Source organism: Oncorhynchus masou, chromosome 1 (assembly GCF_036934945.1).
Source record: "Oncorhynchus masou masou isolate Uvic2021 chromosome 1, UVic_Omas_1.1, whole genome shotgun sequence".
Lineage (NCBI taxonomy): Eukaryota > Metazoa > Chordata > Actinopteri > Salmoniformes > Salmonidae > Oncorhynchus > Oncorhynchus masou.
The window spans coordinates 4542363-4562655 of NC_088212.1; the positions used below are offsets into that span (position 1 = coordinate 4542363).

Consider the following 20293-nt stretch of genomic DNA (forward strand, 5'->3'; position numbering starts at 1 on the left):
TTATGGGCCTCTTGGCTGCATCTCTGATCAGTCTTCTCCTTGTATGAGCTGAAAGTTTAGAGGGACGGCCAGGTCTTGGTAGATTTGCAGTGGTCTGATACTCCTTCCATTTCAATATTATCGCTTGCACAGTGCTCCTTGGAATGTTTAAAGCTTGGGAAATCTTTTTGTATCCAAATCCGGCTTTAAACTTCTTCACAACAGTATCTCGGACCTGCCTGGTGTGTTCCTTGTTCTTCATGATGCTCTCTGCGCTTTTAACGGACCTCTGAGACTATCACAGTGCAGGTGCATTTATACGGAGAATGGATTACACACAGGTGGATTGTATTTATCATCATTAGTAATTTAGGTCAACATTGGATCATTCAGAGATCCTCACTGAACTTCTGGAGAGAGTTTGCTGCACTGAAAGTAAAGGGGCTGAATAATTTTGAATTATTCAATGACTCAAATGAATTATTTGTGTTAGTCCGTCAGATCAGAGGCAGCAGGGATGACCAGGGATCTTGATAAGTGTTGTAAATTGGACCATTTCCTGTCCTGCTAAGCATTAAAATTGTAACAAGTACTTTGGGGTGTCAGGGAAAATGTATGGAGTAAAAAGTACATCATTTTCTTTAGGAATGTTGTGAAGTAAAAGTTATCAAAAAAATAAATAGTGAAGTATAGATACTCCCCAAAAACAACTTAAGTAAAAATACTTTAAAGTACTACTTAAGTATCTGACGCTGACCAAGGTTGCCAGGTGCACGGTATTTCCTACTAAACAATTGGATACCACGAAATTGGGGAGAAAAAGGGGTAACAAAATTAAAAAAAATACATCACTTATTGCTTCAAGCCACACCCACCACAACAGAGAGCAAACGTACCTTAAAAGTCTGTTCAAGAACGTTTTTTGGGGGGGGTGTCGTTCAGTGCAAACCGTTCCCACAACGTAGTAAACATTCAAGCGAACTGAACACACCTCCCGTTGCTAAGGGGAGAGAAGCTACAGAACCTTGTTAAAGGGCAAAGGGTTACCAGGGAGGAGCTATCGAGTTAAGGGAGGAGTTAGTTACCTGGGAACACTTTGAGAGGTCTGTTAATCTCCAGGCTGAGGACCAGGGCGCTGGCTGTGATGCTGAAGATCTGTCGGGGGGCAAAGTTCACTCCGTCGTTCACCTGGAAGTTGAACCCTCCAGACATGGCACCTGTTAGTGGGAACGACACAAATGAAACAAACAGCTCCGATTCCCTTCGGCCCCAAGACAATAAGCTTCAAGGGCCAGTAGTTATCAAGCGTCTCAGAGTAGGAGTAATGGTCCAGGATCAGTCTTGCATTTTACATCATAATGAATAAGGCTATATGGACAGGGGGGGGGGGGTATCTACTACTACAGTGCACCCCTCTGGTATCTACTACTACAGTACACCCCTCTGGTATCTACTACTACAGTACACCCCTCTGGTATCTACTACTACAGTGCACCCCTCTGGTATCTACTACTACAGTACACCCCTCTGGTATCTACTACTACAGTACACCCCTCTGGTATCTACTACTACAGTACACCCCTCTGGTATCTACTACTACAGTGCACCCCTCTGGTATCTACTACTACAGTACACCCCTCTGGTATCTACTACTACAGTACACCCCTCTGGTATCTACTACTACAGTGCACCCCTCTGGTATCTACTACTACAGTACACCCCTCTGGTATCTACTACTACAGTGCACCCCTCTGGTATCTACTACTACAGTACACCCCTCTGGTATCTACTACTACAGTACACCCCTCTGGTATCTACTACTACAGTACACCCCACCCCTCTGGTATCTACTACTACAGTACACCCCTCTGGTATCTACTACTACAGTACACCCCTCTGGTATCTACTACTACAGTACACCCCTCTGGTATCTACTACTACAGTACACCCCTCTGGTATCTACTACTACAGTACACCCCTCTGGTATCTACTACTACAGTACACCCCTCTGGTATCTACTACTACAGTACACCCCTCTGGTATCTACTACTACAGTACACCCCTCTGGTATCTACTACTACAGTACACCCCTCTGGTATCTACTACTACAGTACACCCCTCTGGTATCTACTACTACAGTACACCCCTCTGGTATCTACTACTACAGTGCACCCCTCTGGTATCTACTACTACAGTGCACCCCTCTGGTATCTACTACTACAGTGCACCCCTCTGGTATCTACTACTACAGTACACCCCTCTGGTATCTACTACTACAGTACACCCCTCTGGTATCTACTACTACAGTACACCCCTCTGGTATCTACTACTACAGTACACCCCTCTGGTATCTACTACTACAGTACACCCCTCTGGTATCTACACCCCTATCTACTACTACAGTACACCCCTTTGGTATCTACTACTACAGTACACCCCTCTGGTATCTACTAATACAGTACACCCCTCTGGTATCTACTACTACAGTACACCCCTCTGGTATCTACTACTACAGTACACCCCTCTGGTATCTACTACTACAGTACACCCCTCTGGTATCTACTACTACAGTGCACCCCTCTGGTATCTACTACTACAGTACACCCCTCTGGTATCTACTACTACAGTACACCCCTCTGGTATCTACTACTACAGTACACCCCTCTGGTATCTACTACTACAGTACACCCCTCTGGTATCTACTACTACACCCCTCTGTATCTACTACTACAGTCTCTGGTATCTACTACTACAGTACACCCCTCTGGTATCTACTACTACAGTACACCCCTCTGGTATCTACTACTACAGTACACCCTCTGGTATCTACTACTACAGTACACCCTCTGGTATCTACTACTACAGTACACCCCTCTGGTATCTACTACTACAGTACACCCCTCTGGTATCTACTACTACAGTACACCCCTCTGGTATCTACTACTACAGTACACCCCTCTGGTATCTACTACTACAGTACACCCCTCTGGTATCTACTACTACAGTACACCCCTCTGGTATCTACTACTACGGTACACCCCTCTGGTATCTACTACTACGGTACACCCCTCTGGTATCTACTACTACAGTACACCCCTCTGGTATCTACTACTACAGTACACCCCTCTGGTATCTACTACTACAGTACACCCCTCTGGTATCTACTACTACAGTACACCCCTCTGGTATCTACTACTACAGTACACCCCTCTGGTATCTACTACTACAGTACACCCCTCTGGTATCTACTACTACAGTACACCCCTCTGGTATCTACTACTACAGTGCACCCCTCTGGTATCTACTACTACAGTACACCCCTCTGGTATCTACTACTACAGTACACCCCTCTGGTATCTACTACTACAGTACACCCCTCTGGTATCTACTACTACAGTACACCCCTCTGGTATCTACTACTACAGTACACCCCTCTGGTATCTACTACTACAGTACACCCCTCTGGTATCTACTACTACAGTACACCCCTCTGGTATCTACTACTACAGTACACCCCTTTGGTATCTACTACTACAGTACACCCCTCTGGTATCTACTAATACAGTACACCCCTCTGGTATCTACTACTACAGTACACCCATCTGGTATCTACTACTACAGTACACCCCTCTGGTATCTACTACTACAGTACACCCCTCTGGTATCTACTACTACAGTACACCCCTCTGGTATCTACTACTACAGTGCACCCCTCTGGTATCTACTACTACAGTACACCCCTCTGGTATCTACTACTACAGTACACCCCTCTGGTATCTACTACTACAGTACACCCCTGGTATCTACTACTACAGTACACCCCTCTGGTATCTACTACTACAGTACACCCCTCTGGTATCTACTACTACAGTACACCCCTCTGGTATCTACTACTACAGTACACCCCTCTGGTATCTACTACTACAGTACACCCCTCTGGTATCTACTACTACAGTACACCCCTCTGGTATCTACTACTACAGTACACCCCTCTGGTATCTACTACTACAGTACACCCCTCTGGTATCTACTACTACAGTACACCCCTCTGGTATCTACTACTACAGTACACCCCTCTGGTATCTACTACTACAGTACACCCCTCTGGTATCTACTACTACAGTACACCCCTCTGGTATCTACTACTACAGTACACCCCTCTGGTATCTACTACTACGGTACACCCCTCTGGTATCTACTACTACAGTACACCCCTCTGGTATCTACTACTACAGTACACCCCTCTGGTATCTACTACTACGGTACACCCCTCTGGTATCTACTACTACAGTACACCCCTCTGGTATCTACTACAGTACACCCCTCTGGTATCTACTACTACAGTACACCCCTCTGGTATCTACTACTACAGTACACCCCTCTGGTATCTACTACTACGGTACACCCCTCTGGTATCTACTACTACAGTACACCCCTCTGGTATCTACTACTACGGTACACCCCTCTGGTATCTACTACTACAGTACACCCCTCTGGTATCTACTACTCCTTCCAACTCCGCTAGAAGACTAAGTTTGTACAGGTTTAGGATCAGGTCTTACCACTGTGGACAAACAGCAGCTGTCCCAGATGGATGTGTTGCAGGGTGAAGTTCAGGAGCGGCCTGGCGAGGGCGCTCTTCAGCGCCAGGTGGCCATTAGAGGGCGGAGTCACTATCACCTGCAGCTCCTCAGGGGGCGTGTCCTCATCCTGGGCATCCAGGACGTCAGAGCGGATCTCTGTGACCGACCCCACCCACACCTGGGGAGACAACCAATCAAATCACTCACAAACTTGAGGCAACCAATCAAATCCTTATATCTGTCACTGACCCCCCCCCCCCCATCCACGCCTTAGGAGACAACCAAATCAAACACATTTAAAGGCCTTTTTTGTTTTCAACATATTTTGAATTGGTCAATTCCAATATCCATCTTACTCCCACATTGTTTAAAAGCCCTCTTCACAACACAACACGTCACAAAGGGCTTGACTGTAACCCAGCCAAGACCCAACTGTTATAGGAAGCAAGTTACTAAGTGAAGTGGTATTTGAAAAACAGCACAGACAGTAGTAATTAACAATGGAGTGGCCTCTGATTTGTAGTTTGTCTTTTCATGTCAGGACTAAAAACGCTTTTAAAAAGACAACTCGGGAACATTTCTGACTTGGAAACTCGTAGAAAAAAATAAGCTCTGAGTTTCCCACTTGGAAAATATCAGAATCAACCGATCCCACATTAATAAAAAAAAATATATAAAATACTTCAGTTTACACTCTGTAGTATCCGTCGATCTCGTTTAGTGCTTAGTATATAATGTTGTAGTATACAAGAAAACTTTAGTCACATACTAAGAATGTTATTCTACAACAGGTTGGTCAAAACCTGTGTGTCCTGTGTGGCTCAGTCGGTAGAGCATGGCGCTTGCAACGCCAAGCGTCGTGGGTTCGATTCCCGCTGGGGCCACTCATATGTAAAAGTAGTGGCCCCAGCCGACTTGTAAGTCGCTTTGGACAAAAGCGTCTGCTAAATGGGATATATTTATATATTTAAAACAAGCATTTTTCAGACCAACCCCCCCCCCCCCCCCCCCCAAAAAAGCCTACGACGCAAAAATGGCCATCTTGTTTTCTGTTCCATCTGATAAACTCCATACTCATCCAGTGTCCCATCAGCCAGCCAGCCAGCCAATTCATAAATGTGATCTCCACTGTAAAAAAAGAAGCATCAAGACATTATCCCCCCATGCTTTTAGCCTGACATTTGGTTTGGCTTGAAGCAGGCTCGGCTCGGCCTCAAACTTATGACCACAGCGCTGTTGTTTAGCCCTCGTGTACAATTGATTTATTTTAAAAACATATACATCTCTCTTATCCTCTATCTTGTTAAGTGTGTTCAGGTGTGTTAGTCGCGCCCACTAATTGGCCACGCCTGATCTTAACGAGTTCTTGTTTTCTTTGAAATGGGGTCTGTTTGAGAAAGCCTAAACAGCTTTGTATGTGTAGTAATACAATTATAAAGATAAGTCCTCTATCTATCTCTATGGTGTGAACAGACTAAAATGAACAGCTTTGTATGTGCAGTAAAACAATTATAAAGATAAGTCCTCTATCTATCTCTATGGTGTGAATAGACTAAAATGAACATCGTTGTATGTGTAGTAAAACAATTATAAAGATAAGTCCTCTATCTATCTCTATGGTGTGAACAGACTAAAATGAACAGCTTTGTATGTGCAGTAAAACATGTTATTTCAGCTCCAACCTGGTGATGCAGTGAACTGATCCCCTGGACAGAGAAGACTATAGGTTTCAATCTCACGGATGCGTGTCACAATAGAACATGAACGCGTTTGCAGCGATTCATGTCGAAGGTAAATTCATGTCCGTGTGTCCTATCTGTCCTTGGTGTTAAAAACAGTTAACCTACAATTAGTCGCTTCTTTTTTTCTCAAGCAAATTAGAATTCTGTGTCCATTGTTCTCAAAACAGAGTCATGTACTTAGTGGTTGTGTAACTCATTTAAAGTAATACCACTATTTAATTCTAAACAGTGAGTCCGGAACTTGTGTACAGGGGTCAGTAGAACCAGAGCGTAAGCAAAGTGGTTGCAGAGAGCCATCTTGTGGACAACCAAATCAATCACATTGTTTTCAACATATTTTTAATTGGTCAATTCCAATATCCATCTTACACCCACGTTGTTTAAAAAGTCCTCTTCACAACTATAACCCAGCCAAGACCCAACTGTTATAGGAAGCAAGTTACTACGTGAAGCCTGCTTAGTGCACCTAAGTGGTATGTGAAACACCGGCTATCTATCCACACTTAAAGGACATTGGTCTGTTGTGAGTCCAGTCTCCGTGTATAACAGATTAACGGTTTCAACATCATTATTAAACACTACGTTTAAAAATATGGACATATCAACACTAATGTCCCGAGCTACAACATTCCTAGAACCATACAACAAATATATATATATATATATATATAGCTTTTATCAATCAGAAGCTTATCATAGAATATATATATATATATATATATATATATATATATATATATATATATATATATATATATATATATATATAAAAACAAAACTAGATGTATCTTCAAATCAAATCAAATGGCATATTCACCTTACAACAGGTGTAGTAGACCTTACAGTTAAATGACAAATACAACAGGTGTTGTAGACCTTACAGTGAAATGCTGAATACAACAGGTGTAGTAGACCTTACAGTTAAATGACAAATACAACAGGTGTTGTAGACCTTACAGTTAAATGACAAATACAACAGGTGTAGTAGACATCACAGTGAAATGCTGAATACAACAGGTGTAGTAGACCTTATAGTGAAATGCTGAATACAACAGTTGTAGTAGACCTCACAGTGAAATGCTGAATACAACAGGTGTAGTAGACCTCACAGTGAAATGCTAAATACAACAGGTGTAGTAGACCTTACAGTGAAATGCTGAATACAACAGGTGTAGTAGACATCACAGTGAAATGCTGAATACAACAGGTGTAGTAGACCTCACAGTGAAATGCTGAATACAACAGGTGTAGTAGACCTCACAGTGAAATGCTGAATACAACAGGTGTAGTAGACCTCACAGTGAAATGCTGAATACAACAGGCTCTAACCAATACTGCAAAAAAGGTATTAGGTGAACAATAGGTAAGTAAAGAAATAAAAACAACAGTAAAAAGACAGACTATATACAGTAGAGAGGCTATATACAGTAGAGGTTATATACAGTAGAGAGGCTATATACAGTAGAGAGGCTATATACAGTAGAGAGGTTATATACAGTAGAGAGGCTATATACAGTAGAGAGGCTATATACAGTAGAGAGGCTATATACAGTAGAGGGGCTATATACAGTAGAGAGGTTATATACAGTAGAGAGGCTATATACAGTAGAGAGGTTATATACAGTAGAGAGGCTATATACTGTAGAGAGGTTATATACAGTAGAGAGGCTATATACAGTAGAGAGGTTATATACAGTAGAGAGGCTATATACAGTAGAGAGGTTATATACAGTAGAGAGGCTATATACAGTAGAGAGGTTATATACAGTAGAGAGGCTATATACAGTAGAGAGGCTATATACAGTAGAGAGGCTATATACAGTAGAGAGGTTATATACAGTAGAGAGGCTATATACAGTAAAGAGGCTATATACAGTAGAGAGGCTATATACAGTAGAGAGGTTATATACAGTAGAGAGGTTATATACAGTAGAGAGGCTATATACTGTAGAGAGGTTATATACAGTAGAGAGGCTATATACAGTAGAGAGGCTATATACAGTAGAGAGGCTATATACAGTAGAGAGGTTATAAAAGTAGCAAGGCTCCATATAGACACCGGTTAGTCAGGCTGATTGAAGTAGTATGTACATGTAGATATAGTTAAAGAGACTCTTACTGGATGTGTGAATTCTTCTTTAAATCAACGTATTGAGATAATTGACAATCAATCTATATTTCTCGAAGATGAATGCTTAAACTATGACTAGAATAGAAAACTTGACTAAAAAACACACAGATCAACAAGTGAAGTTTATGGTCGAATGGGGGAGTACATCCCAAACTGAACCCTATTCCCTATATAGTGCACTACTTTTGACCAGGGCCCATAGATTTTTAGTCAAAAGTATTGTGTTCTATATAGGGAAATATTGTGCCATTTTTTTTCTTCTTCTAATTAGAGGGTCTGAACCAAGACGAGAGTTGAGGGGAATGTGTGGCAGTCAGGGTAAAGCACACGAGAACTAAAAGCTCTACTTGTTGGTACTTCAATCACCTTGAACAGCTGGACTTCAGTCCAACTACACATTAGTACAGACACACACACACACACACACACACACACGTCTACAGTCACTCAACTGAGCGTGTCACACAGGAAACTGTGGAGGGGAGAACGACACTAATGGAGAGGCATCAAACACCTGGAAACCATTTGATTCCATTCCACCCATTCCGCTCCAGTAATTACCGTGAGCCTGTTCTCCCCCATGAGGGTGCCACCAGCCCCCTGTCTGTAACTAGCTGGACAACTGCCAGATGGAATAGGATTCTATACCAGTCTAATAGGATTCTATACCAGTCTACCAGGATTCTATACCAGTCTACTAGGATTCTATACCAGTCTAATAGGATTCTATACCAGTCTACTAGGATTCTATACCAGTCTACCAGGATTCTATACCAGTCTACTAGGATTCTATACCAGTCTACCAGGATTCTATACCAGTCTAATAGGATTCTATACCAGTCTACTAGGATTCTATACCAGTCTAATAGGATTCTATACCAGTCTAACAGGATGCTATACCAGTCTAATAGGATTCTATACCAGTCTAATAGGATTCTATACTAGTCTTATAGGGAATAGGATTCTATACCAGTCTAATAGGATTCTATACCAGTCCTATACGGAATAGGATTCTATACCAGTCTAATAGGATTCTATAACAGTCTAATAGGATTCTATACTAGTCTAACAGGATTCTATACCAGTCTAACAGGATTCTATACCAGTCTACTAGGATTCTATACCAGTCTAATAGGATTCTATACCAGTCTACTAGGATTCTATACCAGTCTAACAGGATTCTATACCAGTCTAATAGGATTCTATACCAGTCTAATAGGATTCTATACCAGTCCTATAGGGAATAGGATTCTATAACAGTCTAATAGGATTCTATACCAGTCCTATAGGGAATAGGATTCTATACCAGTCTAATAGGATTCTATACTAGTCTTATAGGGAATAGGATTCTATAACAGTCTAATAGGATTCTATACCAGTCCTATAGGGAATAGGATTCTATACCAGTCTAATAGGATTCTATATCAGTCTAATAGGATTCTATACCAGTCCTATAGGGAATAGGATTCTATACCAGTCGAATAGGATTCTATACCAGTCTAATAGGATTCTATACTAGTCTTATAGGGAATAGGATTCTATACCAGTCTAAAAGGATTCTATACTAGTCTTATAGGGAATAGGATTCTATACCAGTCTAATAGGATTCTATACTAGTCTTATAGGGAATAGGATGCTATACCAGTCTTATAGGGAATAGGATTCTATACCAGTCTAATAAGATTCTATACCAGTCCTATAGGGAATAGGATTCTATACCAGTCTAATAGGATTCTATACCAGTCCTATAGGGAATAGGATTCTATACCAGTCTAATAAGATTCTATACCAGTCCTATAGGGAATAAGATGCTATACCAGTCTTATAGGGAATAAGATGCTATACCAGTCTTATAGGGAATAGGACGCTAATCAAATCAAAGTTTACCTAGACTGTTGCTATGGGGTTTATTTTTAAAATCGGGTTCATTTCCATTGGACTATTTCAACTACACTCTCTTCAGGAAGTTAAGCTCCACAACTCATTTAACTGACATTATTTACTCTCCAGATGGTCTCATCTACTATCCACCTCCACAACTCATTTAACTGACATTATTTACTCTCCAGATGGTCTCATCTACTATCCACCTCCACAACTCATTTAACTGACATTATTTACTCTCCAGATGGTCTCATCTACTATCCACCTCCTTGATTCAAATAGAAACACAACTGTTTCCATTTCCCAACCTTTAAATAGACTTGTTCAAGTTCACCCTACTATCCGTTTACAATGTTGTCTTCCCAATGAGTAAAAAAGCTGCTCGGCATTACAGACAGTCTGTTTTGGGATCCTCCTCCACATAGCTGGCATACCTTACCACTAGCCTCCCCCCTCCACCCACATAGCTGGCATACCTTACCACTAGCCTCCCCCCTCCACCCACATAGCTGGCATACCTTACCACTAGCCTCCCCCAACCCAGTCCCAACACTGCCTGCCCACATCATGAAGCATATTGACTGACCGCTGCCTAAGTCCCGTTGTCAGAGACGAACTGCCACCCAGCCACCAGTCAGAACAAAAATAACCAATGCCTGGATCCCAAATGGCACCCTAATCCCTAGATAGTGCACTACTATAGCCCAGAGCCCTATTCCCTATATAGTGCACTACTTTAGACCAGAACCCTATTCCCTATACAGTGCACTACTTTAGACCAGAGCCCTATTCCCTATATAGTGCACTACTTTAGACCAGAGCCCTATTCCCTATATAGTGCACTACTTTAGACCAGAGCCCTATTCCCTATACAGTGCACTACTTTAGACCAGAGCCCTATTCCCTATATAGTGCACTACTTTAGACCAGAGCCCTATTCCCTATACAGTGCACTACTTTAGACCAGAGCCCTATTCCCTATATAGTGCACTACTTTAGACCAGAACCCTATTCCCTATATAGTGCACTACTTTAGACCAGAGCCCTATTCCCTATATAGTGCACTACTTTAGACCAGAGCCCTATTCCCTATACAGTGCACTACTTTAGACCAGAGCCCTATTCCCTATATAGTGCACTACTTTAGACCAGAACCCTATTCCCTATATAGTGCACTACTTTAGACCAGAGCCCTATTCCCTATACAGTGCACTACTTTAGACCAGAGCCCTATTCCCTCTATAGTGCACTACTTTAGACCAGAGTCCTCTTGCCTATATAGTGCACTACTTTAGACCAGAGCCCTATTCCCTATATAGTGCACTACTTTAGACCAGAGCCCTATTCCCTATATAGTGCACTACTTTAGACCAGAGCCCTATTCCCTATATAGTGCACTACTTTAGACCAGAGCCCTATTCCCTATATAGTGCACTACTTTAGACCAGAGCCCTATTCCCTATACAGTGCACTACTTTAGACCAGAGCCCTATTCCCTATATAGTGCACTACTTTAGACCAGAGCCCTATTCCCTATATAGTGCACTACTTTAGACCAGAGCCCTATTCCCTCTATAGTGCACTACATTAGACCAGAGCCCTATTCCCTGTACAGTGCACTACTTTAGACCAGAGCCCTATTCCCTATATAGTGCACTACTTTAGACCAGAGCCCTAATCCCTATATAGTGCACTACTTTAGACCAGAGTCCTCTTCCCTATATAGTGCACTACTGTGCTGCTGTACTGTGTACAGTGATGACTAGAGGACTCACCCTGAGAACCCTGTTGGTCAGTGAGGACTAGAGGACTCACCCTGAGGACCCTGTTGGTCAGTGATGACTAGAGGACTCACCCAGAGAACCCTGTTGGTCCCAATGACTAGAGGACTCACCCTGAGTAGCCTGTTGGTCCCAATGACTAGAGGACTCACCCTGAGAAGCCTGTTGGTCAGTGAGGACTAGAGGACTCACCCAGAGAACCCTGTTGGTCCCAATGACTAGAGGACTCACCCTGAGAAGCCTGTTGGTCAATGATGACTAGAGGACTCACCCTGAGGACCCTGTTGGTCAGTGAGGACTAGAGGACTCACCCTGAGAACCCTGTTGGCGGTGATGACTGGATGCTGGTCGTTGACGGCTGTGACCTGGATGTACACGGTACAGGGAGAGCTCTGTTTCCTCAGGCCTGTGTCGTTGGCCACCACAGTGAAGTTGTCTTCTAACGTCTCACTGCTGTCATGTATGTAGTAGATTAACTCCTGCTCCACCTAGAGGGGGGCATGAAGGTCAAAATGGAGTCAAACTTTGATTTGAAATGTTACTTAAATGTAAGGTGTCTTTTGAGTGTCTTTAAAAAAATCATGGAGATGAAGAAGTTAGAGGTAACATTTTACATAAGTCAGACGCTGCCATAATGCATTATAAGACTTGTTACAAGTGTCTATGAACTGCTTATAATGTGGTACTAGATCATCTCGAGTAATCAATCTAAACCAAGGATGCTGAGGAACTTATATAGTATAGTTTTAGGTTGCGTAGAAATGTATATTCTTGTCTGATATCATCCGCAAAACAAACTATCGAAATATGAAAAAAAAAATCTTTGTAGAATTACATATACAGTATTTTAATGTCTCCTTCTTCAACATGACAAAAACAAGAGAGAATAACAGAGTCTTACCTGGCGTCTGGTGAAAGAGAGCACAGGAACACCGGGGTAACGTGAATGTTCAATATATCCGTTCTGCGGCGGCTCAGTCAAACTGTATAGGAAGTTGAGGCCAGAGAAGTGTCGGTTGGTGACCCTGAGCACTTCCTGTGTCAAGGCCTTGGCCCCGCCCTCTCTCAGGGTGAAATTGGACACCTGTAGTGGTAGAAGTAATAGCATTTATTGGAAGCCTGCAGTCATAGATGAATTATACACTAATTTACAAACGTACATAAAAATGTATGACAGCACAATAATCCTACAACAACAAAACAATACAATAATTATACAACAATACAATAATTCTACAACAAAACAATAATTCTACAACAAAACAATAATTCTACAACAAAACAATAATTCTACAACAAAACAATAATTCTACAATAACAAAACAATACAATAATTCTACAACAAAACAAAACAATACAATAATTCTACAACAAAACAATAATTCTACAACAACAAAACAATACAATAATTCTACAACAAAACAATAATTCTACAATAACAAAACAATAAAATAATTCTACAACAAAACAAAACAATACAATAATTCTACAACAATACAATAATTCTACAACAATACAATAATTCTACAACAAAACAATAATTCTACAACAAAACAATAATTCTACAACAACAAAACAATACAATAATTCTACAACAAAACAATAATTCTACAATAACAAAACAATACAATAATTCTACAACAAAACAATACAATAATTCTACAACAATACAATCATTCTACAACAAAACAATACAATAATTCTACAACAAAACAATACAATAATTCTACAACAAAACAATAATTCTACAACAAAACAATTCAATAATTCTACAATAACGAAACAATACAATAATTCTACAACAACAAAACAAAACAATAATTCTACAACAAAACAATACAATAATTCTACAATAACAAAACAATACAATAATTCTACAACAAAACAATAATTCTACAACAAAACAAAACAATAATTCTACAACAAAACAATACAATAATTCTACAACAACAAAACAATACAATAATTCTACAACAAAACAATACAATAATTCTACAATAACGAAACAAAACAATAATTCTACAACAAAACAAAACAATACAATAATTCTACAATAACGAAACAATACAATAATTCTACAACGAAACAATAATTCTACAACAAAACAATACAATAATTCTACAACAACAAAACAATACAATAATTCTACAACAACAAAACAAAACAATAATTCTACAACAAAACAATAATTCTACAACAAAACAATACAATAATTCTACAACAACAAAACAATACAATAATTCTACAATAACGAAACAATACAATAATTCTACAACGAAACAATAATTCTACAACAAAACAATAATTCTACAACAAAACAATACAATAATTCTACAACAACAAAACAATACAATAATTCTACAATAACGAAACAATACAATAATTCTACAACGAAACAATAATTCTACAACAAAACAATACAATAATTCTACAACAACAAAACAATACAATAATTCTACAACAAAACAATACAATAATTCTACAACAAAACAAAACAATACAATAATTCTACGATAACGAAACAATACAATAATTCTACAACGAAACAATAATTCTACAACAAAACAATACAATAATTCTACAACAACAAAACAATACAATAATTCTACAACAAAACAATACAATAATTCTACAACAAAACAAAACAATAAAATAATTCTACAATAACGAAACAATACAATAATTCTACAACGAAACAATAATTCTACAACAAAACAATACAATAATTCTACAACAACAAAACAATACAATAATTCTACAACAAAACAATACAATAATTCTACAGCAAAACAAAACAATACAATAATTCTACAATAACGAAACAATACAATAATTCTACAATAACGAAACAAGAATACCTGGAGAGGGATGAGGCGGGGGATTATGTCCACGGATATCCTGATACTGTTGACCTCTGTGACACCGTTAGAGACGTCCAATAGGAATGTGTCGTTGACCTAAACAGGAAGAAGAGAGTTTTACATTGACCTTTAAGTCATTTAGCAGTCCTTTAAAAGTCCAGTCAATTCAAGAAATACACCGAAATTACAATGCTTTTCAAATTAAGAAAAATTGGAATTGGAATTTAGTTTACTTCCTGAATTGACCCCAACCCTGTAAAGACCAGTGCAGTGGCCTGGGGTGGTCTGGTCTAGTCTAATGGATCGTACCCTCACCCTTCTGAGACACACCGCTCTCCCTACTTCCCTGTCTCTTTTTCACTCTCTGTCCATTCAACTTAAAGTACAGTAGAGGGGGTTAGTGGTAAGAAAAGACAAGTGTGCCCTTGTTAGTGGAAGAAAGGCAAGTCCAACCGCCCTGCCAGGGTCTGTCTGTCTGTCTTGGTTCCAGGGTCTGTCTGTCTTGGTAGTAGAAGACATGGCCAGGGTCTGTCTGTCTGTCTTGGTTCCAGGGTCTGTCTGTCTGTCTTGGTAGTAGAAGACCTGGCCAGGGTCTGTCTGTCATGGTTCCAGGGTCTGTCTGTCTTGGTAGTAGAAGACCTGGCCAGGGTCTGTGTCTTGGTTCCAGGGTCTGTCTGTCTTGGTAGTAGAAGACCTGGCCAGGGTCTGTGTCTTGGTTCCAGGGTCTGTCTGTCTTGGTAGTAGAAGACCTGGCCAGGGTCTGTGTCTTGGTTCCAGGGTCTGTCTGTCTTGGTAGTAGAAGACCTGGCCAGGGTCTGTGTCTTGGTTCCAGGGTCTGTCTGTCTTGGTAGTAGAAGACCTGGCCAGGGTCTGTGTCTTGGTTCCAGGGTCTGTCTGTCTTGGTAGTAGAAGACCTGGCCAGGGTCTGTGTCTTGGTTCCAGGGTCTGTCTGTCTTGGTAGTAGAAGACCTGGCCAGGGTCTGTCTGCATGTCAGCCCTCACCCTTCTGACACACATTGTCTTCTTTACTTTCCTGTCTTTCTGTCTCTAAACATTCAAGGTAAAATACAGAAGAACAAAAAGTCAAGTCCAGCAGACCTGGCTGGGGGTCGTCTGCATGTACTGGATGTTGCCAGCGTTGACGTCTTCCTGGGAGAAGGTCTGGACGGGGGTCTGTCCAGTTCCAACATACTGGTCCTCAGCCTCCACGAAGCGCCGCAGGAACCCGTGTAGCGGAGCCACCTTCACTGTAAATACAATCTCAGATGGCAGGTTGTCCTCGTGGGTCACCTGGAACAGACAGAGAGACAGACAGAGGTTGGAGGCTAGACACAGTGGACAGAGGCTATATACTGTCAAGTATGACCGTGTCCCAAATGGCACCCTAGTCCCTAATATAGTGCACTACTTTTGATCGAGGCCCCCATAGGGAATAGGGTGCCTTTTGGGATACAACCTCTGAGATGTTTGGTGTCTAAAGAGGTTAGTTGACGTTTGGTGTCACTTGGCATCGTGTTTGACCTGTTACTTGACTGAAGCTCAGGAGTTAGAATGAATACTGTCCCGGAATCCTGAAGGATTTGAACCATATATGCAGATAACATGACAAATCTGTGTAGAAATATTGCTAAACAAAACACAAATATATTCTAATCTACGTCAATCACTAACACATTCCCAACCCAGTTACTCATTCAATCATTAATTAATTCATTCACCGATCCATTCATCCATCCAATCATTCATCCATCCATCCAATCACTCATTAATCCATCCAATCATTCATACATCCATCCAATCATCCATCCATCCACCCTTCCATCCATTCATCCATCCAATCATTCATCCATCCATCCATCAGCCCACCCAGTCAATCATACATCCACCCAATAATTCATTCATCTATCCAATCATTCATTCATCTATCCAATCATTCCTCCATCCATCCATTCAATCGTTCATCCAATCACTCATTTATCCATCCAATCATTCATCCATCCACCTATCCAATCATTCATCCAATCATCCATCCACCCATCCAATCATCCATCCATCCACCCACCCAGTCATTCATACATCCATCCAATCATTCATCCAATCATTCATACATCCATCCAATCATTCATCCATTCATCCCTAACCCATACAACATACATACCTCCAGTCTACTCCCGTCAATCTTCACAGGTTTGCTCTCCTCCACCAGTAAGGTGTTGTTGTGCTGGAGGATAGGGGGCCTCTGATGGCTCTCCAGGTAAGCCTTAATGTTGATTCTGGCATTCAGGACATGACCTTTAACCTTAACCGTGACACTGAACCAATCCGCCAGGTTCTTGCTGTCATCATGGCGATACGAGACGAGGCCCTTCTTCAGGTCATGCTGTGTAAACTCCACTGAGATGTTTCCGTGGCGATACAGCCAGCCGTTCTTAGGAGGCTCGGACACCTTGTAGGTGACTTCGCTGTCATCACGGACATTGAGGTTCGTGAGGACGCTGAAGTTACCGGTGGTTACGGTCACTTCCTTTCCCTTCTGGACCAACAGACCTGTGAATGGATTAATTAATTCATGGATGAATCAATGAATAAATGGATGGATGAATGAATAGATGGATGAATAAATTAATGAAAAAAAGAGTTGCCACAGCCATCTCATTACAACAACACACAGAAACAATAATTGAGGATGACAAAAAATTAATCGTAGCGGGGGGGGGAATACAATAACATCAACAGACACTTTCACAGTGGTCTTTGTTCACACAAGGGCAAAATAATGGGCAGTTTAATAAGCAAGACGGACTACACTCCAAAGGCATTTTACATAATGATTCAATTGACTCTTTGCTAAACCCCGCTGCAGAATTTTGGGCAACCAATCGCAACACTCCAATGGATAGCAACCGTTGTCGGGTCCGACATCTCGGGCAACAACAGAGTTTTAATCTCATGAAAGACAGTGAGGGTTATGACAACAACAGAGTTTTAATCTCATGAGACAGTGAGGGTTAGTGCAACAACAGAGTTTTAATCTCATGAAAGACAGTGAGGGTTATGGCAACAACAGAGTTTTAATCTCATGAAAGACAGTGAGGGTTATGGCAACAATAGAGTTTTAATCTCATGAAAGACAGTGAGGGTTATGACAACAACAGAGTTTTAATCTCATGAAAGACAGTGAGGGTTATGACAACAACAGAGTTTTAATCTCATGAAAGACAGTGAGGGTTATGGCAACAACAGAGTTTTAATCTCATGAAAGACAGTGAGGGTTATGGCAACAACAGAGTTTTAATCTCATGAAAGACAGTGAGGGTTATGGTAACAACAGAGTTTTAATCTCATGAAAGACAGTGAGGGTTTATGGCAACAACAGAGTTTTAATCTCATGAAAGACAGTGAGGGTTATGACAACAACAGAGATTTAATCTCATGAAAGACAGTGAGGTTTATGGCAACAACAGAGTTTTAATCTCATGAAAGACAGTGAGGGTTATGACAACAACAGAGTTTTAATCTCATGAAAGACAGTGAGGGTTATGACAACAACAGAGTTTTTATCTCATGAAAGACAGTGAGGGTTATGACAACAACAGAGTTTTCACGGCTAAATAATAGAACAGTACATCTGGAGTACTTCTGAAATGTAGGGGAAATGTTGAAGTATTTTTCAAATCCAAAATGTTACTATCGTGGCCTCCCGGGTGGTGCAGTGGTCTAAGGCAATGCATCGCAGTGATAGCTGTGCCACCAGAGATTCTGGGATTGAGCCCAGGCTGTCGCAGCCGGCCGCGACCGGGAAGCCCATGGGGCGGAGCACAATTGGCCCATCGTCGTCCGGATTAGGGAGGGTTTGGCCGGCAGGGATATCCTTGTCTCATCGCGCATTAGCGACTCCTGTGGTGGGCCAGGCGCAGTGCACGCTGATCAGGTCGTTAGGTGTACGGTGTTTCCTCCGACACATTGGTGCGGCTTCCGGGTTGGATGTGTGTTGTGTCAAGAAGCAGTGCGGCTTGGTTGGGTTGTGTTTCGGAGGACGCATGGCTCTCCACCTTCGCCTCTCCCGAGTCCGTACGGGAGTCGCAGTGATGAGACAAGACAGTAACTTCTACCAATTAGATACCTCGAAATTGGGGAGAAAAAGGGGTAACAAAATATATATATATTGTTCCATTGTTTGCTAGCTCAGCTGGTTAGCAAGCTTTCATTGAGCATCAAATGTTGCTAAAGATAGCTAGCTAGCCACATAACTTGTTTTTCTCAAGATATATGTTAGCTAGTTAAATTAGCTATGTTATGAATACAACACCCCATCTGCTGTTGACATCAGGATACAAATCGAGACCACTAGTTAGCTCCAAAAAGGGTTATAGAATTGACTAGTTAGCTCCAAAAGGGGTTATAGAATTGACTAGTTAGCTCCAAAAAGGGTTATAGAATTCACTAGTTAACTCCAAAAAGGGTTATAGAATTGACTTCGTGCTGACAGCTATTCAGTGACTAACTACACTATAAATTTGACCAGGTTCCCGTGAACAAATTGTAATGACAACATACCCAAGAGTGTAGTCTGTATTAATGTTCAATGTATATTAGAAACACAGTTTGAGATCATTGTGAGGGGATTTGGCCAGCGGGTTGAATAGGGAATCGGGCTTCCCGGGAAAAATGTTGTCCGAGGTTGTAACAATAACCAAAGGGAGTTGGGGCTTAGCGAAAGGGTCAATTGGAAAATACTCTGCATATAACATATGAAATATATACCAGTGTTGTTGCCGAGGCTCAGGAATGGGTCGTGGGCGCTGACGTCCAGCAGAGTGGAGACTAAGTGTTTCCCGTCAGACACGAAGAGCACGAAGCGTCCGGAGTTCACGCCTCGATGGAGGAACAACACTCTCTTCTCTTCCAGCTCCTTCTGGGTGAACTGGAACAGCCTGGAGGTAAGAGGTCAGGAAAGTTTAATAAAGTGTCACTCCACACAATACAACAAAACAGTTGTATTCTGTAGTCCAGTGGTTGTAGCCCAGACGTTCCAGAAGTCACGGTAATTTGTTGTAGCCCTGCTGAGTTCTCCTGATTCATCTGTTCAAGGGCTTGATGATAAGTTGACAAGTTGAATCAGCTGTGGAATAGTTACATGGAACATCTGGGAGTCCCAGAGGAGAGATGTGAAACTCCTTGCTGTGGCCCACAACACTAACACACCAGGTGGTCTTAAGCTACAGAGCCTAGCCTCCTCATCCAGTCTACATAGCCAATTGACAAGACATATTAAAGAGTAAAAACAACATTGTGGACCACCAATGGATTTAATTTTAACTTTATTTAACTA

The 20293-nt window shown here is 41.3% G+C and overlaps 1 protein-coding gene across 1 annotated transcript in view; it reads right to left on the minus strand.

The window, feature by feature from the left end:
• The window catches only part of LOC135509384 (chondroitin sulfate proteoglycan 4-like), a 75554-nt gene that overhangs the window by 17700 nt on the left and 37561 nt on the right, over positions 1 to 20293 (minus strand). The window contains exons 4-11 of the mRNA XM_064930048.1: positions 19726 to 19895; positions 17120 to 17508; positions 16060 to 16251; positions 14959 to 15057; positions 13002 to 13184; positions 12412 to 12588; positions 4542 to 4740; positions 1065 to 1196 (exon numbers count right to left, since the gene is read on the minus strand). Coding sequence (XP_064786120.1) covers positions 1065 to 1196; positions 4542 to 4740; positions 12412 to 12588; positions 13002 to 13184; positions 14959 to 15057; positions 16060 to 16251; positions 17120 to 17508; positions 19726 to 19895 — 1541 coding nt within the window. The remainder of the gene's footprint in view (positions 1 to 1064; positions 1197 to 4541; positions 4741 to 12411; positions 12589 to 13001; positions 13185 to 14958; positions 15058 to 16059; positions 16252 to 17119; positions 17509 to 19725; positions 19896 to 20293) is intronic.